Source organism: Sapajus apella, unplaced genomic scaffold, assembly GCF_009761245.1.
Source record: "Sapajus apella isolate SASKATOON/1434 unplaced genomic scaffold, GSC_monkey_1.0 scaffold20, whole genome shotgun sequence".
In the NCBI taxonomy this organism is placed as follows: domain Eukaryota; kingdom Metazoa; phylum Chordata; class Mammalia; order Primates; family Cebidae; genus Sapajus; species Sapajus apella.
The window spans coordinates 10,140,397-10,166,190 of NW_022436960.1; the positions used below are offsets into that span (position 1 = coordinate 10,140,397).

Below are 25,794 nucleotides of genomic sequence, written 5' to 3' on the forward strand. Positions count from 1 at the left end.
CAGGTGTTTATGGCAATGCAAAAAAGGATGAACAGTGATCCAAATGGGATGTGGCCTTACTGGCTCCTGGGAGGTCTGCCAGGTTGGTTTCCTGTACTTCCCAAGTTCCCCAGATGGCAATGACCTTCAAAAGCGGCTGGACCAGGCCGCTTCCTGGTCCTGTAACCATGCGGACTGATCTTTCCATTTTCTTCTGCTCCACTAATGTCTTTCTTTCTTTCTTTTTTTTTTTTTTTTTTTGAGACGGAGTTTCGCTCTTGTTACCCAGGCTGGAGTGCAATGGCGCGATCTCGGCTCACCTCAGCCTCCGCCTCCCGGGTTCAGGCAATTCTCCTGCCTCAGCCTCCTGAGTAGCTGGGATTACAGGCACGCACCACCATGCCCAGCTAATTTTTTGTATTTTTAGTAGAGACGGGGTTTCACCATTTTGACCAGGATGGTCTCGATCTCTTGACCTCATGATCCACCCGCCTCGGCCTCCCAAAGTGCTGGGATTACAGGCTTGAGCCACCGTGCCCGGCCAATCCACTGTCTTTCAAGGGAGCTGGAAGAACTGCAGACTTCAGGCATTGATTATAGAGTCGTCTCTTCTTAGCTATGTAAGCAGCTCCAGGACTATAGAGAACACTTCACCCACTTCAGTTTAACTTGCCATGGTGATGACCACAAGTCCACATCCAAGGTAGCAGAAGTTGGGAGGAGGCCAAAGATGGGCCATTACAGTGGCTTTTGGGTTCTTTTTATGCTTACTTTGAAATAATGGCTACTGTGTCGGGTGGACCTCACATTTTTCCTCAGGCTGTAGGCTCCAGCCCTCTCCCTCTGCACACGGAAGGACCTGAACACTGTGACTGGTCATAGCCCAGCCCATTGCTTTGTTCTGCTGTTCATCTAGACCCCAATTATTACAGCCCGGGAGGTATGGCGAAGTTGGGGGATGAAGGAGCTGTGCTCAGACCTCAGATCAGGCTGCATTTTACAGAATAGGAGGAGAATCATAAACTACCCCATGTCGTGAACAGTCCCTCTGCTTTGAGAGCAGGACCCCAGGGTAGGAAGAGCTGTTAGAATATACTATTATGTTTCTTCTTAAGAGATGAGGTCTCGCTCTGTCGCCCAGGCTGGAGTGCAGAGAGTAGCTATTCACAGGTGCAACCATGGCACTCTATAGCCTCCAACTCTTGGGCTCAAGCAATCCTCCTGCATCAGCGTCCCAAGTAGCTGGGACTACAGGTGTGAACCACCATGTCTGGATATATGCATTTTCTTATAACCTGCAGAGGAGGCTTTATAGACTTAAATATGACTAAAAACAATCTGAAAAGCAACTATTTTGTATTGGTTTTATTTAAATTTTACAGAAACCTGATCGGAGTTAAGTATGTAATTATAAGTCCAGTAACAATTTCTACAAAAATGCACATACAATGCCAGAATTCCTTAAAAGCAACTAATATCATATTTGTGTTTTGCATAAAACATGCATTAATATGTTGGCCAAAATCAGTCTCTACAAGAAGAGATGGTCCAATATAGTCAATAAGAAAGCTAGTTGTGAATAACAGGTAAAAAAAGAGGTTTCCAGTTAATGTGAAAGACGGAATAGTACCTTTCATAAAACGAGCCCTTCAGCGCTGGGATAACTGATTGGTACTATTGTGCTGCATGTAACGTAACGCATCACCTCCAAGACTTGGTCCTGATCGATCCTAAGAAGTAAGGGACTTTCTGGTAGTCACATCAGATATTTGAGAAGATTAAAAACTTCCAGGACGTGATGGTATACTAATAGTGCAACATTGCAGAAAGGGTTCGAAACATGCTCAGACTTGGAAGAGTTCCCAAGCTTGATAAACAATCTCAAAGACACCTGAGCCTTTGAACAGAACCCTCTGCAGAAGGCCAGCTCAGGGCTCACCAGCATGTCCTGCGGCCACAAGACCTTCCAGTTACACATACCACCCTTTGTGAGGATCTGTTATTAGAGACTGAATGCCAGAGAACATGGTTGTATCATTTCTTTGAGGCTTTGACTTTCTGTAAAGCATACATAGTTCATCTCGTCCAGGGATTGGGCACTCAAATAAATACATGAATGCCGGACACAAAAGGAATATTAATATACATGGCTGGCCCCACAGCCTCAAATGCTTTTGTTAACATACATCAAAGTGTGTCTCCTACTGTTCGTCCAGAGGGAGAGAGAAGCTGAGGCTCTATATAGATCACAAGGTGTTTCCCACATAGACTGAGGGGCGTCTCACATTAATAATAAGGAGGTGTCACATCAACTGAAAGGACTACCCCTCAAATGTGGGGCTCTATACAACCTTCCATGAGGATCTTAAAAAAAAAAAAATCTCATAGTTGTTATATACGTAAAACTCGTCATTCGTGCAGCCTTGGGCCTTGTTTGGAATCTCTTCCGCAGTCTGTCTCTTCCAAAACAGGGCTCACTGTCCTGCTTATTACACGTAAGCTAACTCAGGATCGGTTTTCTTCAGCACAGATTCAAGGGGAAAAAATAATAATTTATTGGAGTTCTAACAACATTTTCATAACAGAATATCAAAATAGGTCCATTTTTTATATATGCTTATGAATATCCCTGATAATATCAAGAAATCCAGAGGACTTCGTAAATCACCAAGATTTCACAGGGGTGAGACCCGGTCTGTTTTCTAGGCAGCAGAAAAGGGACTAGTATACTGGCAAATGTTCTCCAGGAAGCCCTGTGAGCGCTACAGTACTGAAATTCTAATTCTAGTGCCAGTGGAATAGTGAAAGAAAATTTCACTTTAAATGTATTAGTAAAATTCGTAACAAAGGTTTGCTTCCTCAACACTGTCATCCATTAATTTCCCACCTGTGACGGACATTCAGACCAGAAAACCATCAGTTCTGGTTACTCTGGAGGCTGGGCCCAGAGAAAACAAGTTCTAAGATCCTTTCTAAGCTATGACCAAACCTCAGAAAGCAGGGATGTGAAAGAAGGAGCAGACCAAGCGTGAGGAAGCTTTGACCCAAGGCACCACGATCATAGGGGTGAGGTGACCTGTTTAGGTTCTAGGTGACAGGAAGAGAGCCTTCTATGATGCCTGCAGAGGAGGTCCTAGAAGGCAACAGCTCTGTGGCAAAACACACACATCTGGGAGTGAAATAACAGATCATTAAACAAGAAACCAATTTGCTTTCTCAAAACCAAATCAAACTTTTAAAAACGTATGCAAATAACCCTGGGTGCACTGGAGTAGGTGTATACTGGAGAAGTCTCTGGAATGAGCTGCATTAGCTATGTCACAAAGGATGCTGGCTGTGAAGTCAGCATCCACACTGTGGCTACTGCAGCTAAGGAGAATGAAGGGAGCGTGAGGCCTCTCCAGACAGAGGACGGAAAGGGGGCCAAATGCGAACCACACCTCTTTTATTATTCCAAGAATAGGAAGCGGCATTTTCATTGGCCTGAATGAGAAAGCTTCACTCTCCACTCTAGCTGCAGTAATACTGCATCCCGTCCACTCTTCTTCTCTTTTTTGACTGAAACTCTTCAAAGAACTGCTGAATGTCCTCTCTCTTAACAACCTATTGATGAAAAGCAAAGATTATGAAAGAGAACTAACAGAATCACAATACAAGGCCATAGCATTCACAAACAAGTCAAATGATACTGCTAAGAATTATGTTAATGTGCAGTTAATGAGACCATCTCCATTTTCTAGAAGGGATACTCAGGCTCACAGGGCTGACCTACACAGAGCCGCACAGCTGGCCACAGCAGCAGAATAGTTCAAAGCTTGGTGACCCCTACCGCAGTTTCCCTTTAAAAAATGAGACAAAAGCAGCGCCTATCCAGCAGGGTCAGCTGAAGATCGGATGAGCGACAATGCCCATAAAACACTGCCTGGAATGTGGCAAGTTCTCAAGATGAGCTGAAAAGTGGCAGAGCCAGCACACAAACTGAGAACCCCAAGCCCTTCTCAGACCACTGCCCACACCCTCTTACCACAGCTGTTTCTGAATGTCCTCCAGCTCTGCAAAAGCACCCACAAAAAACAAAATGTACTATGCTGTGAGATTGTGCTTTCTTGACCAGTAACAGAGGTTTTAAGAAAAAGGAACTAAAATACCTTTCCGTCTTTGTCATCGATAAAAAAACAAACTTAGAATAAAAAATTAAAGATGTTTGCTATATTCACAGAAAAATAATTGGGAAAAAACCCAAACTATAGAAGCAGCACTTTAAGTAAATAAATCCATCTTATGCAATAAAAATGGGAAATTTGGCTGGGCACAGTGGCTCACGCCTGTAATCCCGCACTTGGGAGGCCAAGGTGGGTGGATCACGAGGTCAGGAGTTTGAGACCAGCTTGGCCAACATGGTGAAACCTACATCTCTACTAAAAATATAAAATTTTGCCAGATGTGGTGGCGAGTGCCTGTAATTCCAGGTACTAGGGAGGCTGAGGCAGAAGAATCGTTTGAACCTGGGAGGCAGAGGTTGCAGTGAGCCAAGACTGCACCATTACACTCCAGCCTAGGTGACGGAATGAGACTCTGTCTCAAAAAAAAAAAAAAAAGAAAAAGAAAAAATAATAAAGGGAAATTTATCTATTTTATTGGAAAAAGGATTTAGTGCTCCATACAAAGGTATTTATGATATTAGCAAAATAAAATATTACAAATAACAAAATAAGACAAAGGAAAATTACAAACAAAAAAACAAACTGGCCTAGGTGCAGTGGCTCATGCCTGTAATCCCAGCACTTTGGGAGCTGAGGCAGGTGGATCACCTGAGGTCAGGAGTTCAAGACCAGACTGGCCAAAATGGCGAAACCCCATCTCTACTAAAAATACAAAAATTATCAGGGCATGGTGGCAGGCACCTGTAATCCCTGCTACTCGGGAGGCTGAGGCACGATAATTGCTTGAACTGGGGAGGTGGAAGCTGCAGTGAGCCAAGATCACGCCACTACATTCCAGCCTAGGCAACAGAGTGAGACTCCATCTCAAAATAAACAAAAAAGCCAACTGGGACAACCCAGCAGTCCCCGCTCACCCCAACAGCGAGTCTGTGCCAACTGATCCAATTGAAAGCTGTGTAATGGCCATCACAAGAAACAAGTTCATTTATTTTTCAAGACAGAGTCTCCCTCTGCTGCCCAGACTGGAGTGCAGTGGCACAATCACAGTTCACTGCAGCCTCGACCTCCTTGGCTCAAGTGAACCTTCTGCCTCAGCCTCCCAAGGAGCTGGACTACAGGGTACACACCATGCCTGGGAAATTTTTAAATTTTGTGTAGATATGAAATTGCACTATATCGTCCACGCTGGTCCAAACTTCTGAGCTCAAATGATCCTCCACCTCTTCCTCCTGGAATGCTGGGATTACAGGTGTGAGCCATAACACCCAGTATGTTTATTTTTTAATAAGGTAACACATGTTTATTGTTAGGAAGGAAGGAGAGTGAGACAGGGAGAGTAAAGGAATGAGAAGAACACGTGAATGCATGTGAGCAAAAGGGGAAAGAGATATAGACAAAGTAAGAAAGAGGGGTATAAAGTGAAAACTTCTGTTTCATTCCCTGCGGTAAGTGCTACTAACATACTCAAAACGGCAATGCAATAACTTTGTCAGACCCATAGCTGATACACCAGTTTCATAAGCACCAAGAGTAATACTGCTGCTCAACCAGTGAGGAATCTGAACCCCTAACAGATTCAGGATGCAGAGGCTGAACACATCCTGAAATGACTGCAGCTCAAAATTCTAATGTACTTGGCTAAATGCCACAGCAATTTACACTTAAAAATGCTAACAAATACGATACTTGCAAGTTGCAAAATGAAGGATGTGTCCCTACCTCGGATTACAAACATAACCACTGAAAGGCCATAAGCAAGGATACTATAGGAGGAGACCTAACAACAGACAGATTAGACTGTGCAGCTTTTGGTTTCCAGATATCCTCAAATGGTCATAGCCAGTGTCCACAGTAGAAATGCTAGTGAATACTTGGGTTCAATAACAAATCAGTTTTTAATTTGCTTCACAAAATTTGTAATTTCTAAGTATTATTAATTATTACTGATTTTTAGAGACAGGGTCTTGCTCTGTCACCCAGGCTGGAATGCACAGGTGTGATCATAGCTCACTGGAGCCTTAAACTCCTGGGCTCAAGTGATCCTCCCATCTCAGCCTCCCAAGTAGCTGGGACAACAGGCACAAGTCACCATGCCTCGCTAATTTTTTTCTTATAGAGGCTGGGTATCATCATCTTGCCCAGGCTAGTCTTAAACTCATAGGCTTAAGCAATCCTCCCACCTTAGCCTCCGAAAGTACTGGGATTACAGGCAGGAGCCACTGTGCCCAGCCTGTTTCTTTTTTTGTCAGATACAAACATTAAATAAAAGGTAGTCCATCATCTAAGAACATCTACAACTTATTAACATTATCCCTATGGACAAATACAACCAAAGCAGATAAGCTTTATGGCAACCTGAGGTTTTTGTTTCTTTTTCTGTGAAGATCTGGTTAGTAATGTCATGGAATAAACCACAAAAATATCACATTTTTCTGACCTTTTAAACTATCGGGTCAGATAAAAAAGTCTCTCCTCAAGACTGGCTCTACGGCTGGGCACAGTGGCTCATGCTTTAGTTCCCGCATTTTGGGAGGCCAGGGTGGATGTATCACAAGGTCAGGAGTTCGAGACCAGCCTGGCCAATATGGTGAAACCCCATCTCTACTAAAAATACAAAAATTAGCCAGGTGTGGTGGTGGGTACCCGTAGTTCCAGCTACTCAGAAGGCTGAGGCAGGAGAATCGCTTAAACTGGAAGGCGGAGGTTTCAGTGAGCTGAAATCATGCCACTGCACTCTGGCCTGGGTGACAGAGCGAGACTCCAACTCAAAAAAAAAAAAAAAAAAAAAAAGTGGCTCTAGTGATTACAAGGACCCAGATGCTGAAGATACCTTTGAAGACTTTTGAGTAAAAGTCTCCAGTGCACGTGAAAAAAAGAGAATATACCTAATTTTTTTCCTTCATGTAATTTTAAGTAATGTGTGTGATAAACTTAATAAAGAACACTGACCACAAAGGCGTGGAGGTGCAACAGCACCAGCATCAAGACGGCATGCCTGCACACTATTAGAAACACCTCGAATGTCCATTGATAGTTCAGAGGTTACCACACTGAGGCAGAGTGCACCATTACACCCATGAACATTCTTAGTTCTAGCATGAGAGAAACTTGAGTCTATATTAACCAGAGGACAGTCTTTGTAACAGAAACAAGAATAACTACATTAAGTTTTAACAACTGTGGGAAAGTAGGAAGTATTCCCAGTGATGGGGAAGAATAGTCTCTAAAAAATGAGAAAACCATTTAGGAGAAGGCTCTTTTAACTTCTAACTTTACAATTCATTTTGCAGAAAGGCAGCAGGCAGCACTGTGACCCCATCCAGAAATTCAGGCAGTTAAATGTTCTTCCCACATTTATAAGAAAGTAAAAAACAACCTAAAGGAGGTAGGCAGAGATGACATCTTCTAAGAAAGCAGGGCTCAACCAGCTTCCTGAGTAGCTGACAGGTACAAGCCACCATGCCCAGTTTCTTTCTTTTTTTTTTTTTTTTTTTTGAGACAGCATCTCAGTCTGTCGCTCAGGCTAGAGTGCAATAGCATGATCTCAGCTCACTGCAACCTCCATCTCCTAGGTTCAAGCGATTCTCCTGTCTCAGCCTCTGGAGTAGCTAGCATTACAGGCACCCGCCCTCATGCCCAGCTAATTTTTGTATTTTTGTAGAGACAGGGTTTCACCATGTTGGCCTGGTCTTAAACCCCTGATCTCTATATGCCTCAGCCTCCCAAAGTGCTTGGATTACAAGAGTGAGCGACCATGCCCAGCCACCATGCCCAGTTTCTATTCTAAACTAAGGAACATAGAATCCCAGAAAATGGATCTGGTGTTCATTTTTCCTGCCCAGTCATTTTCCCCTCTCCCTCCCAAAGATGCATGCTTGAAGGTCAGATCAGCAGAATTAGTACAGCAGATTCTTTCCAATGACCTTCTGCTCAGCTACAACTACTCTCTCAGAGGCCATGGGACTGCTCCCTCCCATCATTCCTCCTGGCCTAGCTGGGGTGAGTAAGGACTCCCAGTGTGACTCTGGTGTTTCACTATCTCTTAGTGATTTCCCTTAGTTGCCAATATGCATAAATATAGTCCCTGCATTCAACTCTCAAGTACCCATTTAAGTCATAGTCATTTTTATTTTATTTTTAAGATGAAGTACCGTTTTGTTGCCCAGGCTGGAGTGCAATAATGCAATCTCACAATCTCAGCTCACTGCAACCTCTGCCTCCCGAGTAGCTGGAACTATAGGCACCCGCCACCACACCTGGCTAATTTTTGTATTTTTACTAGAGATGAGATTTCACCATATTGGCCAGGCTGGTCTCAAACTGCTGACCTTGTGATCCACCCGCCTCGGCCTCCCAAAGTGCTGAAATTACAGGCCTGAGCCACCCCGCCTGGCCAATTGAAGTAATTTTTATCATCAAAGAAAATAAACACTTCATTCAAATCTTACAGGGCTATGATTAGAATTGTTTAACTCAACATACCGTGCCTTCATCAGCAAATCTCTTGAGATAGTCTTTAAGTTCAGTCTTCAAATCATTGTATTCTAAATCAAAACCACAAAAGTACTTAAATTTAGACAGACCATTTGCTTTCAAAAACAAAATATTCTTTGCCATTGACACTTGAGTCTGTTAATACTGTAGTTTAAATAAAAATTTTCTTTAGTAAAGCTGCATAGAAACTCGTTCCCTATTTCTCCCAAATTCCCAGCACTTCCTCCATATTACTATCTGAGACACTTTTTCATTAAAAAATAAAAAGCAAAATTTTTTAAAAAGCAGAGCTATCCTAACTCCCATAAAGATTAACTAAGAACTTTTAAAAGGGCTTCCTATTTCTCTGGAATTCTAGTAGCTGAAATAACCTTGGACTTGTCAAACATTCATTCATTCATTCATTCAGAGACGGAGTTTCGCTCTGTTGCCCAGGCTAGAGTGCAGTGGCACAATCTCGTCTCATTGCAACCTGCGCCTCCCAGGTTCAAGCGATTCTGCCTCAGCCTCCCGAGTAGGTGGGATTACAGGTGCACACCACCACGCCCGGCTAATTTTGTATATTTAATAGAGACAGGGTTTCACCATGTTGGCCAGACTGGTCTTGAACTCCTGACCTTGCTATCCACCCACCTCGGCCTCCCAAACTGCTAGGATTACAGGCATGAGCCACCGCGCCTGACTGACTATCCATCCATCCATCCATCCATTTATTTATTTATTTATTTATTGAGACAGAGTCTCACTCTGTCACCCAGGCTGGAGTGCAGTGGCGTGATCTCGGCTCACTACAACCTCTGCCTCCCGGGTTCAAGCAATTCTCTTGCCTCAGCCTCCCAAGTAGGTGGGATTACAGGTGCCCACCATCACGCCTAGCTACTTTTTTGTATTTTTTACTAGAGACAGGGTTTCACCACGTCTGCCAGGCTGGTCTGAACTCCTGACGTCAGGTGATCCACCTACCTCAGCCTCCCAAAGTGCTGGGATTACAGGCATGAGCCACCATGTCTATTTTATTGATTGATTGAGATGGAGTCTCATTCTGTCACCCAGGCTGGAGTGCAGTGACATGATCTAGGCTCACTGCAACCTCTGCCTCCCAGGTTCAAAAGATTCTCCTACCTCAGCCTCCTGAGTACCTGGGATTACAGGCACACACCATTATGCCTAGCTACTTTTTTGTATTTTTATAGAGACGGAGTTTCACCATGTCAGCCAGGCTGGTCTGGATCTCCTAACTTCAGGTGATCCACGCACCTTGGCCTACCAAAGTGCTGGGATTAGAGGCTTGAGCCACTGAGCTCAGCCCAAACATTGTTTTAAAACTGATTCACTTAACAGTTTGTATTACAGGTATTGATTGACTTACCACCTATGCAACTTACGACCATTCGACTTTACAACCACAATTGCTAGCCACGACTGCTCCGCGTCTGGCAGTGCAAACATTGCCCAGCTGGGCGTACGACAGTGCGGACCAGCTTCCGGCAGCACTACCATCTCCGCGTGCACCATTTCAACTGTACATATAGTCTACTCAACTTTCGATCAAATCGTGTTACGACCGGTCCACGGTCCCGACCGTGGTCGTAAGTCGAGCACTAGCTGTATATACAAGGTACCTTGAGGGCTACAAAAATCTTTTAGGTGCAGCCTCTATCCTTAAAACATTTTTACTCTAATAAAGGCAAAAAGAAATTAATAGTTATAGATAAAAGACAAGGCCGGGTGCAGTGGGTCACATCTGTAATCCCAGCACTCAGCGAGCCCAAGGCAGGAGGATCACCTGAGCTCAGGAGTTTGAGTCCAGTTGGGGTGACATGGCGAAACCCTGTCTCTACTAAAAATAAAAGTGTTAGTGGGGGCTGAACGCAGTGGCTCACGCCTGTAATCCCAACACTTTGGGAAGCCGAGGTGGGTCGATCACCTGAGGTCAGAAGTTCAAGAGCAGCTTGATTGACCTGGTAAAACCCTGTCTCTACTAAAAATACAATTAGACGGTGTGGTGGCAGGTGGCTTTAATCCCAGCTACTCGGGAGGCTGAGGCAGGAGAACTGCTTGAACCTGAGAGGCGGAGTTGCAGTGATTGCGCCACTGCATTCCAACCTGGGCAACAGAGTAAGACTCCGTCTCAAAAAAAAAAAAAAAATAAAAAAAAAAAAAAAAAAAGGCCAGGCTCGGTGGCTCATGCCTGTAATCCCAGCACTTCAGGGGGCTGAGGTGGGCAGATCATCTGAGGTTGGGAGTTTGAGATCAGCCTGACCAAAGTGGAGAAACCCCATCCCTACTAAAAATACAAAATTAGCCAGGTGTGGTGGCGCATGCCTAATCCCAGCTACTCGGGAGGCTGAGGCAAGAGAATTACTTGAACCCGGGAGGCAGAGGTTGCAGTGAGCTGAGATTGTGCCATTGCACCACAGCCTGGGCAAAAAGATTGAAACTCTATCAAAAAAAAAAATAAATTATTAGTGGGGCACAGTGGCATGCACCTGTAGTCCCAGCTACTTGGGAGGCTGAGGCAGGAGAATGACTTGAGCTCGGGAGGCAGAGGTTGCAGTGATCTGAGAATGCACCATTGCACTCCAGCCAGGGCGACAGAGCAAGAACCCTGTCTCAAAATAAATAAAGAATAGAAGACAGAAATGACTGATGCCATAAAAGGGACATAAATGTGGTGGCATCAAGTGGAAATGGCTGGGACAGAAATCACTGAAATAAGTTTGGCATGCTGCAGCTGGCTGGTGGGTGGGGATGTAAAAGCCTGCAATTTAGGGGTTTAGGAGTATTTTCTCCTCTAGTGGCTTCCTGTGAACCACTGAAGCAACCTCGGGAACTGTCAAAATGGTGACATGCCTTGCTCAAAAAGATGACAGATAATGCTCAAAAAATTGTTTCGATGGATGGAAAATTTTTATTCATCCATCTACCCTGAATCAGAATAGCATATGTTGTGGTTTCTCAAGCATGTAATTATTCTAGCATGTAACTCTGATTCAATGGTAACAGCAGCTGAAAACCCAGCAATATGAAAATCAGGCAACTGGCTACAATTCAAGATTTTAATTCTTTGTATTAAATTAAAAATATGGGTATTTACTGGCCTCTTCATATTTTTTTACATAGTGAAGGAAACTTCATGAATTTTCACACACACACACACACACACACACAGTGCTTACCACAAATGAGTTCCACTTGCTGGACTCTGTTCATGCTGCTAAGCGTGTCCATTAGAGGATCTCTCCTGTCAGTGGCCTGCTCAATCTTGCCTTTGTTTTCGTAAGCCAGAACTGTGTCGTATTCATCTGTCAGGAACAAGACATCTAGATCTCCATACATTTTCTTTAGGAAAAAAAAAAAAAGTTTCCCCATTAGAACCGTATATCATTCTCAGAAAGTCAATTTCATAAGAATAACTAAAAATTTAATTTTTTAATATTAAGACCTAGAAAAACTGGAGCTTCTTAGCATAGAATTGATAGAAGGATTTACTCTTTTTGCCCAAATTTCTTTCAGAAATCTCCCAATTTCCCAGATGTCATATGGTCTATGAGATCTTTATTTAAAAAACATTGATTTACTGTACTTTTTTTTGAGATACGAGTTTTGCTCTTGTTGTCCAAGCTAGAGTGCAAGGGCATGATCTCGGCTCATTGCAACATCCGCCTCCTGGGTTCAAGCGATTCTCCTCCCTCAGCCTCCCAAATAGCTGTGATTATAGGCATGTGCCATCACACTCAGCTAATTTTGTATTTTTAGTGCAGACAGGATTTCACCATGTTGATCAGGTTGGTCCTGAACTCCTGATCTCAGGCAATCTACCCACCTTGGCCTCCCAAAGTGCTGGGATTACAGGCATGAGGCACCTCACCCGGTGGATTTACTCTAACTTTTAAGCAACATTTCCAAGCAACTTTTTGATATAACAAAGAACTGCTATTTGTCACTAAAATTAAGATAAGTAAATTTAAAATACTGCATAATTATCCATTTATTCCACAAACATTCCAACTGTAAGTACTATGTCATAAATTTGCTTAATGTAAAATTTTTGAGGGTCTCCTAAACTACATTAATTCCATAAATACATTTTTCAGGTGTTCTGTTCTCTTTTTTATGTTCTTTTATTTTCCTTTCTTCCTCTGGTACAAAAATTGAATTTTTTTTCCCAGGTGTTATTTTGGGGCACCAGTACACAAACCATGCTAACACTGAACTTAATCAGATACTTACCATACAGTCTTGGCAGGTGCACAACTTGCTACGCCAGTTCAGGGGCCAATAGGTGGCAGTGTCTTTTTTTATAAACTGCTTAGCTTTAAGCTCCTCAAGTTTGCAGCCAGATTTTGATTCTGCGTTGAGGCTTTCATTCTTAAACACTGTCTGAAATAAAATTAAATTTTGAAGCATATTTTTTAAAACTACCACAGTTTTCATAGTTTAGATTTTGTAAAGAGATTTTAGGCAAAGTATAAAATTAAAATCCAAAGCCATAAGTTTACAGAATTAATTCTGCTTTACTTTTATTTCTTTTCGAGACAGAGTCAGTCTTGTTCTGTCGCCTAGGCTGGAGTGCAGTGGCATGATCTCAGCTCACTGTAACCTCCACCTCCTAAGTTCAAGCAATTCTCCTGCCACAGCCTCCAGAGTAGCTGGGATTACAGGCATGCACCACCACCCCGGCTGATTTCTGTATTTTAGTAGATATGAGGTCTAACCATGTTGCCAAGGCTGGTCTCGAATTCGTGACCTCAGGTGATCTGCCCGCCTCAGCCTCCCAAAGTGCTGGGACTATAGATGTGAGCCACTGTGCTGAGCCTAGTTTTATTTCTTGATGGCTTATACTTCACACATTACCTGGAGATCAGATTCAGAACTAGAGCTAGCACATGGTTCACTGTTCTCTGCTTTAACATCCTGGACATCCTTTCCCTGTTCTGGAACATCCTCTTTGAGGGTACTATCTTGATGCTCTCCATTTTCAGGTTTAATAACTTCCTGATCACCTATTCCACCAATGTTCCGCATCAATCCATCATCCTCAGTGGATAGTTTGGTTACTGTGGGTTCAAAGAAAAAAAAGAAAAATATATACACACATATCTACTGACCTAACAGGCAATAAAATCCCAACAGACAATAAAATCACTTCTATTTCTTTGTTTTGAGACAGAGTCTCACTCTGTCGCCCACACTGGAGTGCAGTGGCACGGTCTTGGCTCACTGCAACCTCCATCTCCCAGGTTCAAGCAATTCTCATGCCTTAGCCTCCCAAGTAGCTGGGACTATAGGTGTGTGCCACCATGACTAGCTAATTTTTTGTATTTTTAGCAGAGACTGGGTTTCACCATGTTGGCCAGGCTGGTCTCGAATGCCTGATGTCAGGTGATCTGCCTGCCTCAGCCTCCCAAAGTGCTGAGATTACAGGTGTGAACCACCATGTCTGGAGTACAGTGGCATGATCTCAGAAAAAATAGCTTTTTCTTTTTTTTTCTGAGAAGAAGTTTCACTCTGGTTGCCCAGGCTGGAGTGCAATGGTGCGATCTTGGCTCACTGCAACTTCTGCCTCCCAGGCTCAGGAGATTCTCCTGCCTCAACCTCCCAAATAGCTGGGATTGCAGGCATGCATCACCATGCCTGGCTAATTTTGTATTTTCGGTAGAGTTGAGGTTTCTCCATGTTGGTCAGGCTGGTCTCGAACTTCCAACCTTAGGTGATCTGTCCGCCTCAGCCTCCCAAAGTGCTGGGATTACAGACATGAGCCACCACGCCTGGCCCTCTTTTTTTTTAGACAGAGTTTCACTTGTCGCCCAGGCCGGAGTGCAATGATGTGATCTTGGCTCACTGCAACCTCCACCTTCCCAGCCTCCAGAACAGTGACAAATACATATCTATTGTTTATAAAATACCCAGCCTAAGGTATTTTGTTCTAGCATCCCAGACAGACTAAGACACCACCCCCTCCTCAACCAATACCATGTGTTATAATTAATCACTTATTTCAGTTCCATTTATCTTTCAAAATCCTATTCAAAAACTGCCTCCTCCATTTTCTCTAACTCTAGTCTCATCAATACTCTGCATCGTATCATTTAAATATAAATTTGTTCTTGGTAGTATCCCAACCAATCTATGCACCTTGTAGAAAAAGAACATATACAATATATTTTTTTTTTTTTTTTTGAGACAGAGTGTCCTTCTGTCACCCAGGTTGGAGTACAGTGGTGGGATCTTGGCTCATTGCAACCTCCACCTTCTGGGTTCAAGCAATTCTCCTGCCTCAGTCTCCCAAATAGCTGGGATTACAGGTACACGCCATGACACCCGGGTAATTTTTGTATTTTTAGTAGAAATGGGGTTTTGCCATGTTGGCCAGGCTGGTCTTGAACTCCTGACCTCAGGTGACCCACCCGCCTCGGCCTCCAAAAGTGCTGAGATTATAGGTGTGAGCCACTGCACCTGGCCAGAATATGTACTATTTTATATGCCACAGAGCCCAGTTAAAAATAGTTGCTAAAAACTCTGAATTGAACATACAAATTTCACAAACACAAGTCTGTGGCACACCAACTTCACAAAGATACCTACCTGCCAATTGTGCAGCATAAGCCCACAAGAAAGAACAATGTTTCATGCAGGCCTGGCATACCATCTCTTGAAAATCCCCACTCTCAGGGGGAATGGCACCAAGATGCTGTGAATATAGAAAACCAAATATTTTCCTTGTGATTGCCAAATTGTCCAAAATGCCCATTATTTCATTTATACTGTAATAATACACTGATCATATTGTTGGGATTTATTTTTAGGGTTTTTAAAAAAATTTTATTTTTGAGATAAAGTATCCCTTTGTTGCCTAGGCTGGAATGCAACGGTGCAAAGTTGCTTACTGCAACTTCCACCTCCTGGGTCAAGCAATTCTCCTGCCTCAGCCTCGCAATTAGCTGGGATTACAGGCGTGCACCACTGTGCCCAGCTAATTTTTGTATTTTTAGTAGAGACAGGGTTTCACCATGTTGGTCGGCTGGTCTCGAACTTCTAATCTCAGGTGATCCTCCTGCCTCGGCCTCCCAAAGTGCTGGAATTACAGGTGTGAATCACCGCACCTGGCCTTAGAATTTATTTTTAGAAGAGTAATTATAATATAAAATATAACCTTTATCTTTTCGTGAAGACAATGGTTTCAAAATGTGAAACATTTTCCTTACCCTTCCGTGGAACCAGTCTTCACAGACTACACACTGGATCATCTCATCTGGAATCTAACAGAGAAAAGCAGTTTGTTAAGAATTACACTGAATTCGGGGACATGGAAGTAGCCCTGGCACATAGTAGAATAAGATAACGAAATATTTGTTCTACATGGACTGGTGCTCCAAAGGCTTACATTGAGATAAAATACTTTTCAAACATCTCAAAGCTCTTTCACATCAGTTACTTACAATCTGATTCTCACAAAACTGTACAGACAAGGAAGGCATTCCCAGTTTACACATAAACTCAGCCCCAGGCAAGCAATGTGAGTGGACCAATGCAGACGGTGAAATTGGCACTTTTTAGCGCACCATCCTTTAGGGATAGTATTCTCAGTTGTATTACTGTGTAAGGATGTTCACTCTAGCCTTCTTTATAATATTGAAAAATTAGACAACCCCTTTCTGCTGCAAAAAAACCATCCTGCCAAGTAAAGTAAATGTTATGAAAAACCCCTTGAGAGATTACTCCTCTAATTTGAATAAATTAAATAATTAAATGGAAAAAAAAATGAGCTAAAAAAATAAAAGTAACTTTCAGTGCTAAAAATATATATCTATATCTATATAGATATATAGATATATATAAAATAATTAAATGCTGGCCCTAGAAAAATAATATACCAAAGGACAAAGACTATTTTGGGTATGAGTTTCTTTTATTCCCAGGCTCTCATAACTACTAATTAACATTCCAATGTTGTTCTGTCCTTTTGCTATTGTGGCTTCTTAAATCTGAAAAAAAAAGCACATGTTGTGGAATGGGAGGAGCTATAACACTTTACTGCATATCTTAAAATATCCAAGTTTAAACTTTTATTTTTGTTAACTCAGAGACCTTCAATCTGTCCATCTATATAATTTGGCTCAATAACTATAGTTCCAAGGCAATTAGAAAGCAAGGAAGAAGCAGAAGGCTAATATCTCTAAAGACAAAAGGTACTCTTTCAAATCAGTAAATACCCAAACAAAACCCAAACCAGTCAAAACATGGGCTGAGGATAAGAAAGGACAATTCAGAGAGAAGGTTATTATGGACTTCGAATGAACTCATGAAAAGATGCATAACTTCACTTATGACCAGGGAAAGGAAAAAAATTTTAAGATATTATTCTTCATTTATCAGAACGGCAAAATCTTCAAAAACTGTTAATATGCAGCATTGACAAAAGTGTTGGGGAAAAAACACTATCATATACTGTTGGTGGTTCAATTTTTTTGGCAAATATGATCACAATTTTATTTTATTATTTATTATTATTATTTGAGACAGGGTCTCACTCTGTTACCCAGGCTGGAGTGCACTGCCACAATCCCAGCTCACTGCAACCTCTGCCCCATGGGTTCAAGTGATTCTTGTGTCTCAGCCTCCCAAGTAGCCAGGACTACAGGCATGAGCCACCATGCCTGGCCAATCACAATTTTAAATACCACAAATACACTCTGATCTGTTAATTCTACTGATCCATTCTATATAAATACTTGGAGTATACTCAGCTGTATTACTGTATAAGGATGTTCACTCTAGCTTTCTTTATAATATTGAAAAATTAGGCAATGACATTCTGCTACAGAAGAACAATTAGGTTGACTAACTTATGACATGTGAAGTTATAGGATACTCTGCAGCAGTTAGAACAGGGTAAGTGTGTTTTATTGACATGAAAGAATGTCTATGATATACTGGTAAGTGAGAAAAGTCAGTTGCAGAAGTGAGTGTACAAAATTTCACTTATGTTAATAGAAAGGAAACTACACACTGAAATACACATTCACTCAAACACTTTTATGTGCACAGAAAAAGGCCTAAACATATACACACCAAGCGTTAACATGGTTATGCCTGGGAGATAAGAAGCACAGGAGTGAGGAAGAACTCATTTTGAATTTTGCATATACTTCTCATCGTCATTTTTAAGAGGACACTGTTTGTATACCTCATTTCTTAAAGAGACACCAGAAATTGAAAGCCATTTCTTAGAAAGTGTTTGGGGGCTGGGAGGCAGTCAGGGAAGGAGAGGAAGGAAAGAAGCTCCGGCTTGGGAAAGGCCTCTCCAGTATTTCATCTCATGATATGAAAATGAATAGTTATGGTCCGATTATAGATCCAACCCAGATTCATAAGAAAAGATAAATCTAGAACCCTTTCACCATCCCACACTCTCTCCCGAAGAGCCAGAGGCATGCATATGACAGGAGGTTGGGTCCCCGGTTTTAACCTCCAATTCTCTTACCTCGTCTTCGGGATCAGGATAAGGTCTCTTGCAAATGCAGTACAATCCAAAAAAGTTGTCATTGTACTTATTGCCAGAATTTACCTTTGCTTTGTCCTGAAATATAATATTGACTTCAATAATAATATGGTCTAATTTTAAGTATAATTTCACACATTATAAAATTTATGCATTCAATACATTTCTACATTATTTCCCCAAGAGGTTCTTCTTTAATTTTCAAAGTAGGAGGAAAAACTCACTACTACTAAAGGGATTTTTTCAGAGTGAAGGGAAGAAATAAAATTTTTTTGTACTTTTTTGTGGTAATCAGGAAAGATTAAATACACATATTCCATAAAGTGGAAATAAAAGTTAATCATAATTATCAACATATGTGAACTGATATTGGCCTGGAATTTCAAAGTACTTCTTTTCTCTTTTTGATAGAGATGGGGTCTCATTATGTTGCCTGGGCTGGTCTGGGTTCAAGCCATCCACCCACCTTGGCCTCCCAAAGTGTTGGGATTACAGGTGTGAGACACCATCCCCAGCCTTATTTATTTATTTCTGAGGTGGAGTCTTGGTCTGTCGCCCAGACTGGAGTGCAGTAGCATGATCTCAGCTCCCCGTAAGCTCCACCTCCTGGGTTCAAGCGATTCTCCTGTCTCAGCCTCCGGAGTAGCTGGGATAATACGCGCGTACCAGCATGCCCAACTAATTTTTTGTATTTTTAGTAGAGATGGAGTTTCACCATGACGGCCAAGGTAGTTTTGAATTCCTGACCTCAAGTGATCTGCCTGCCTCAGCCTCCCAAAGTGCTGGGATTACAGGTGTAAGCCACCGGGCCCAGCCTATTTATTGTTTTTAAGTCATATCCTTTGCTTTAAAAGCCTCAGAGCATAAGCACAACCAATACAATTGAACCTGAATTACTTTCAAGTACATCTCTCCCCCAAACCTTTCATATTAACTACCATCTATCTTGTAGGCCCTCGACAGTTTATAGCTTTGCCAACTAAGTAAAAAATGAAATGCCCATCTGCAAAGAGTAAGAACTTATTTTTTGGAAAATATAGGTATTTGTTTTTTCCCACTCTGGCAAATATCAACCTCACCTGCTCTAACTACATTTATAGTTATAGTGCTTACTTACAGGAAATAATTTGCATTCTAAATTTTTAAACTTGCTGTTTCCACAATCACAACGAAAATTTCTGAAAAAAGGAGAAAAAGCCAATTTTATTTTTCTTCTTACAAAATCCAATTTAAAATTTCTTCAAGCATTCAAGCACATAATAAGACTATAATTCTGGAAATTAATATACACAAAAGCAAACAAAAGCAAATATTTATATCACATACACACAAACACACACAAGTAAAATGATGGCAGAGAAAGATGGTTAGTTTGAGTTTGTGCCATGTTTTTAAAGGCTCTAGAAACAATTCTTTCCAATTATATTATATAAAATAATTATATTAAATTTCACTAGTACAACTGCTTTGCATGAAAAAACAAGATTAGGAAAAAAGTGTAGATGGAAAAGAATGCATACATTTAGAAAGTATTTAATAACAACTTCTGACTATGTTTACCTTTTTGTGTATAGCTCAAATAGTTTGTGACTTCCATGACATTCGTAACTGCAAGCTAAACAAATTCCTGCGGGTTCTTCTCCCTCTGGGGTGCAGGTACTACAGGCATATAGTGCTTGTCTCTTTACTAAGCCCTAAAAGACAGACCAAAAATGGAAAAGAGAATTAATGTAATAGCATGGTTTATATAATACTCACACTAGGAACTGAAAAATAATTAAAATCAGATTATCTGTGGTCAAGATCATTCTGTAAAAACCATTAAGACAAAGAAGTTTACACAACAGAGAATCAACCAAAACACAGTTGCACGTTTCACATCTATACTAGCGATTTTCTCATGCAAGCACTTTCTTCTTTCTTTCTAATTTATTTTTTGCAGAAATGAGGTCTTGCTATGTTGCCCAGGCTGATCTCAAACTCCTGGGCTCAAGCAATTCTCCGCCTTGGCCTTCCAAAGTGCTGGGATTACAAGTATTAGCCACAATGCAAACCAACATTTCTTAAAGTGATAGGAAGTCTGAATTTGTCAGCCAGCTGTGAATAAATCAATCTGTTTAATCATTTTAACATGTGAAAACATAGGAGCATATGTATAGGTTTATATAATATCATACTTTCATCCTGGAAAATGTTTGTAAATCTACCAAAGAGATAATCAACACATTCAAAGAATCCCTTTGATTTTTAGGAGATGCATGCTTAAGTATTTAGAGGTATAGTGTCATCAGGTGTGCAACTTATTTTTAAATAGTTCAAAAATTTAAAACAACAAATTGTAAATAGAAAAGGAGACAAAACAATGTGACAAAATGTTAAAAGTGAATATGTATGCCGAGTACAGTGGCTCATGCCTATAATCCTAGCACCTTGGGAGGCTGAGGCGGGGTGAGTGGGGAATCACCTGAGGTCAGGAGTTTAAGACCAGTCTAGTCAACGTGGTGAAATCCCATCTCTACTAAAAATACAAAAATTAGCTGGGCATGGTGGTGGGCGCCTGTAATCCCAGCTACTCGGGAAGCTGAGACAGGAGAATCGCTTAAACCCCGGGAGGTGGAGGTTGCAGTGAGCCAAGATTGCCCCATTGTATTCCAGCCTGGGTGAAAAAAGTAAAATTTTATTCAAAAAAAAAAAAAAAAAAAAAAAGTGAATATGAATAAAAGGTATACAAGTGTTCATAATATTATTATTTCAATTTATCTGTAGATTAAAAATGCTTCAGGCCAGGTGGGGTCACTCAGGCCTGTAATCCAAGTACTTTGGGAGGCTGAGGTGGGCAGATCACCTGAGGTTGGGAGTTCAAGACCAGCCTGACCAACATAGAGAAACCCTGTCTCTACTAAAAATACAAAACTAGCCAGGCATGGTGGCGCATGCCTGTAATCCCAGCTACTCAGGAGGCTGAGGCAGGAGAATTGTTTGAACCTAGGAGGCAGAGGTTGTGGTGAGCTGAGATCGTGCCATTGCACACCAGCCTGGGCAACTAGAGCAAAACTGTCTCAAAAGAAAGCAAAACTTTCATAAATCTTAACAATGTTAAAAAACAAACAAAGCTTCAAAATAAAAAGCTTAAAGAAAAATAGGCAAAGCTTTCATAAATCTTAACAATGTTACCTTCCTCTAGGGAAGGAAGAAGATGGACAAGGAGGCTTCTGGGATGCCAGTAAGATTCTATTTCTTTTCTTTTTTTAAAGTTCCATTCCAATGAGCCTTTTGCACTCCTAATATTCTAGTTGTTGAACTGGGTGGTGAGAACATGCACACTTTCCTTTCAAGCTGTGTACATGATTTGTGCAAATTTCTGTATTTTTAAACCACAATAAAAAGAAAATATTAAGGAAATCCATTTTATAAAGGTAACTACACTTCAAAAATAGTTTACATGTAGATTTAGAACTTTTTTTTCCTTTTTTTCAACGAAAGCAGGGGAAAAATTGTTTTAGTGGTGAGCAAAGGCTTTAAAATACCTGGGGCTATGTGTGGATATCAGGTTTACTCAACACTTTGCAGTCTAAACTAAACCTGGTCAACAACGACAACTGGTATTATGATCTCAGTTCATACCACATAAGGAATGCAAGTCTCTCCCCTAATCTCTCCAGTGTTCCGGCTCACGCCTCTGCCTAGGTAACACTTCTTTCTACCAATTCTCATTCTTTGTCAGTTTTCTTCCTACCCATCCTTTTCCATTTTTGCACCTCGAAGTATAGGGTGAGTCACTATACACCACGTCACACCCCCTCAAACACTTGCTCACTCACAACGTCTTCCAAATGCCAAACAGATCCTTTTCTCCTCTCTCCCCTCCCTTGACAGAGTCCCTTGCTGTTCTGTTTCCGGTCTATTGCCAGGGGAGGGAGCGGACTGCAAATAGACATGGGTACTTGCTTCATTTTGCCAAAAAAGAAAGAAAGAAAAAGTACTAGCTAGCACTTGTCAAACTAAATTGCAGAGGAACAAGCTGTCAAGGAGCTCACCGCAAATCCCTATGGATTTGAAAATCTCTTTAACCTGACTCTCCCATTCAGTTCCCTAATAAATAAATAAATTATTAGGATGGGAAGAGCAAGGACAAAGATGTCTGGACCTGAGAGGTCACGGGGTGGTTTCGTGAAAAGCAGTGGGGCACCAAGAAGAAGCTGGAGAGGAGGGACAGCGGCTCAAGGACCCAACCAGGCGGGCCGGACGGAGTTAGAGAAAGGGGAGAGGGGGGCCCCTGCTGGACACAGGCTGAAGGGGGCCCAGGAGGCTGGGGATAAAAGGGCAGAGTGGGCTTGGGGTGAGGAAGCGGCAGACGAACGGCGGCCCCGGACCACCACTGAGGAAACGACTGCGGCAGCGGGAATAGGGACAGCCCAGCCGCGAAGGGGAGGTTCGGCGGGAGCCTGGGGAGACGAGGCCCGGGTCGCACGCCCACCTGCGAGTAGGAGCATTTCTCGGAGTCGCTGCCGCCCAGGACAGCGCACGCCTCATTCTCCAGCTCCTCGTCCTCCTCAAGGACGTCGACCAACGACACGACGGGCTCCAGCTCCGACTGCCGCCCAGCGGCACCCTCAGCTCCGGCCATCCTCAACTGTCACCCGAACAGCGGCTCGACCCTGGCGGAGGCGGGAAAAGCGGCCGTGAGGGGCGTAGCCGGAGGAGGCGGGGCCCGACCGCCAGAAACCAATGACAAAGAAAAAAAGCGAAGGAAGGGGGAGGAGCGACTTCCGACAAACGGAAGTCACTCCTCTCCCTTCTCCCGCCTGCGCCAGTCGGCGGCTGATTTCCGCCTCCGGGTGGCGCTTTCACTTGTCGCGTTCTGGAAGCTTAGCGGTCGCCATGGAGCTGCTGGGAGAGTACGTCGGGCAGGAAGGGAAGCCGCAGAAGTTGCGGGTGTCCTGTGAGGCGCCGGGTGGCGGCGACCCTTTTCAGGGCCTATTGTCTGGCGTGGCCCAGATGAAGGAGCTGGTAACCGAATTATTCGGCCCCCTGGTACAGGGGGAAGTGCAGCACCGGGTGGCGGCGGCTCCAGACGAGGCCTTGGATGGTGAGCTCTGAGACTGTGCTGCAACGACAGGAGGGCGGGGCGGGCGCCCAGGGGAAATCTGCTTGGGGAGCCTGTGTAAAGTGACAGACTTGGTCAAAGTGAGCCTCGAGGGAAGAAGAATTGCATCTAAAAATTTTTGGTGGGTCGAGGCAGGTGGCCTACGCCTGTAATCCTAACACTTTGGGAGGCCAAGGCAGGAGGATCACTTGAGGTCAGGAGTTCTAGAACAGCCTGGGCAACATATCGAGACCCCATTTATATTATTATTTTAAGAATAAATTTAAAAAATAAAAATTGTTGGCGTTTTCAACATATTTATTTGGACAGCTTCTACTCAAGCATTTCCACGACTCTTACCACTTTTTGATTTATATCACACACAGAAAAAGGAAAAAGTGCCAAATGCCTACTATTATGTGCTAAACCCTGAGCTGAGCCCTGGAGGAAGAATGAGGTGAATGTGACTGAGTTTCTGCCCTCGTTAAACACAAGGGGATTAGACAGGCAGACACTCTTACTAAGAGTGAAAGTGATTCTATGGCCCTCTGTAACTATTGCAAACCCAGAGACCCCAGGAAGGGTTCAGAGAGGACAAGACTTTTGAGCTGGGTGTTGAAGAAAATAGAAAGTTTTACCAGGTGTGAAACTACAAACATGTTTGGAAGAGTGCAGTCTATCGCAGAGTATGAACAGGTTCTGAAGATTGAGACAGACTTAATTTTAACACGAATTGACTCCCAGGGACTCTCTTGCTATATTCCAGTTCTGTAGGTGCAGTTTGAAAGTTGAAACATGAAGTTTAACTGCATTAATGTTTTTAAATTGTCTCGAATGCAAAACTAGACAGGTTCATTTTAACTGTCCTGAACTAAAAAACCCAAGAACTAGATATTGGAGTCAGGATTTACAATTCTTTAAGAAAAACTTAAACTGTACTTTCCTTCCATCTTGGGAATTACATCTTGATAATATGGATGTTGGCTATACTCAAAAAGAACAACAACAAGTGTTGGCTGGAATGTGAAGAAATTGGAGACCTTGTACATTGTTGGTGGAAATGTAAAACGGTGTAACCATTGGGAAATAGAATTCGGTAGCTCCTCAAAAAGTTGACCTGAAGTTATCACATGACCCAGCAGTTCCACTGGTAGCCCTCAAGAGAACTGGAAACATGTTCTCACAAAAACTTACACATGAATATTCATAGCATCATTATTTATAGTGGCTAAAATGTGGAAACAACAATTGGCTGGGCTTGGCATTACACCTTTAGGAGGTGGGAGGACCACGTGCACCCAAGAGTTTAAAGCTGCAGTGGGCTGATTGCTCCACCACACTCCAGGCTGGAGGACAAAGTGAGGCCACATCTCTAAAAATAATGATAATTTTAAAAAATAGGAATAATGCAAATATCTATCAACTGATGAGTGCATTAACAAAATGTGGTATATCCCTACAATGGAATATTACTAGCAATAACATGTAATGATGTATTGATATATGCTACAACATGAATGAACCTTGAAAACATTATGCTAAGTGAAAGCCAGACACAAAAGGGTACATGTTATATGATTTTGTTTATATGAATGTACAGAATGGGCAAATCCATAGAGATCAAGTAGATTAGCAAGCCGGGTGCAGTGGTGGGCACCTGTAGTCCCAACTACTCTAGAGGCTGAGGCAGGAGGATCACTTGAACCTGGGAGTGTGAATCTAGCCTGGGCAGCATAGCAAGACCCTGTCTCTAACAAAAATTAAGGGGAAAAAAAGTAGGTTAGTGGTTGCCAAAGGCTGAGGGGAATGGAAAGTGACTGCTAATGGGCATATCATTTATCTTTGGAATGATGAAAGTGTTCTAGAATTAGATAGTGGTGATGATTGCACAAGCTAGTGAATATACTAAAAACCACTAAGCTGTACACTTTAAAAGAGTGGATTTTATGATGAATGAATTGATATCTCCAAAAAGGAAAGTGATAGAAAATAAAGATTTTGAACACTGAAATTCTCAAAACCATTTTAATCTAAAATGTGCATGGTTTTATTTGTCCCTAAAGTGAAATGGTTTTACTCTCAACCACTTTAGCTATATATATTTCTTTCAACCACAGAACATATTGTCATACAATAAATATTTATTTTAAAAGGTGATGATGAAGATGATGCAGAAGATGAAAATAACATTGATAACATAACTAACTTCGATGGACCATCTGCAAAACGGCCAAAACCACCATCTTAACAATAGCCTTTATGACATTAAAAAGACTGCTATTCTATCCTAATTGTCACACTGGGACATTTAAGGAAGACTTATGCTCTAATTTGGAAAAGTATTTGTGTTCTTCTCCTGGGACAATTTTGTCGAAGAGAAAACTAGTTTTTCTGTTTCTGGCAAAGATAGTAAAGGTTTAGAAATAAAATCCATTTTCTTGAGAAATAATTTCAGACCATGGAAAATAGAACATAATGTATAAAATCCTCTAAGTTGGCAACTGAATTTTTACCATTGTTTTCTATTTTTCAAATAACCATTGAATTGTGTGATGTCTACATCTTTT

The 25,794-nt window shown here is 42.1% G+C and overlaps 2 protein-coding genes across 2 annotated transcripts; one reads left to right on the forward strand and one right to left on the reverse strand.

The window, feature by feature from the left end:
* Positions 1–1,329: 1,329 nt before the first annotated feature.
* On the reverse strand, positions 1,330–23,004 carry UBR7 (ubiquitin protein ligase E3 component n-recognin 7). Its single transcript, XM_032287574.1, has 11 exons — positions 22,619–23,004; positions 19,702–19,835; positions 19,259–19,319; positions 18,124–18,219; positions 15,845–15,898; positions 15,225–15,330; positions 13,494–13,696; positions 12,870–13,019; positions 11,816–11,978; positions 8,625–8,686; positions 1,330–3,582 (listed from the first exon to the last, which is right to left on the reverse strand). Exons 1-11 carry the CDS (start codon positions 22,766–22,768, stop codon positions 3,490–3,492), a joined length of 1,272 nt encoding a protein of 423 aa, XP_032143465.1. The 5' UTR covers positions 22,769–23,004; the 3' UTR covers positions 1,330–3,489.
* Positions 22,940–25,775, forward strand: GON7 (GON7 subunit of KEOPS complex). Its single transcript, XM_032287575.1, has 2 exons — positions 22,940–23,230; positions 25,381–25,775. Exons 1-2 carry the CDS (start codon positions 23,023–23,025, stop codon positions 25,473–25,475), a joined length of 303 nt encoding a protein of 100 aa, XP_032143466.1. The 5' UTR covers positions 22,940–23,022; the 3' UTR covers positions 25,476–25,775.
* Positions 25,776–25,794: the final 19 nt, after the last annotated feature.

Bases quoted from the DNA above. Each gene is read 5' to 3' on its own strand.
- UBR7 (XM_032287574.1), bottom strand. From the start codon at position 22,768: ATGGCCGGAGCTGAGGGTGCCGCTGGGCGGCAGTCGGAGCTGGAGCCC. The intron at 19,320-19,701 runs GTAAACATAGTC...TCCTTTTTTCAG, and splicing joins TTTGAGCTATACACAAAAAG to AAATTTTCGTTGTGATTGTG. The intron at 13,020-13,493 runs GTAATGTGTGAA...ATTTTATTTCAG, and splicing joins GTTCTGAATCTGATCTCCAG to ACAGTGTTTAAGAATGAAAG.
- GON7 (XM_032287575.1), top strand. From the start codon at position 23,023: ATGGAGCTGCTGGGAGAGTACGTCGGGCAGGAAGGGAAGCCGCAGAAG. The intron at 23,231-25,380 runs GTGAGCTCTGAG...TTATTTTAAAAG, and splicing joins TCCAGACGAGGCCTTGGATG to GTGATGATGAAGATGATGCA.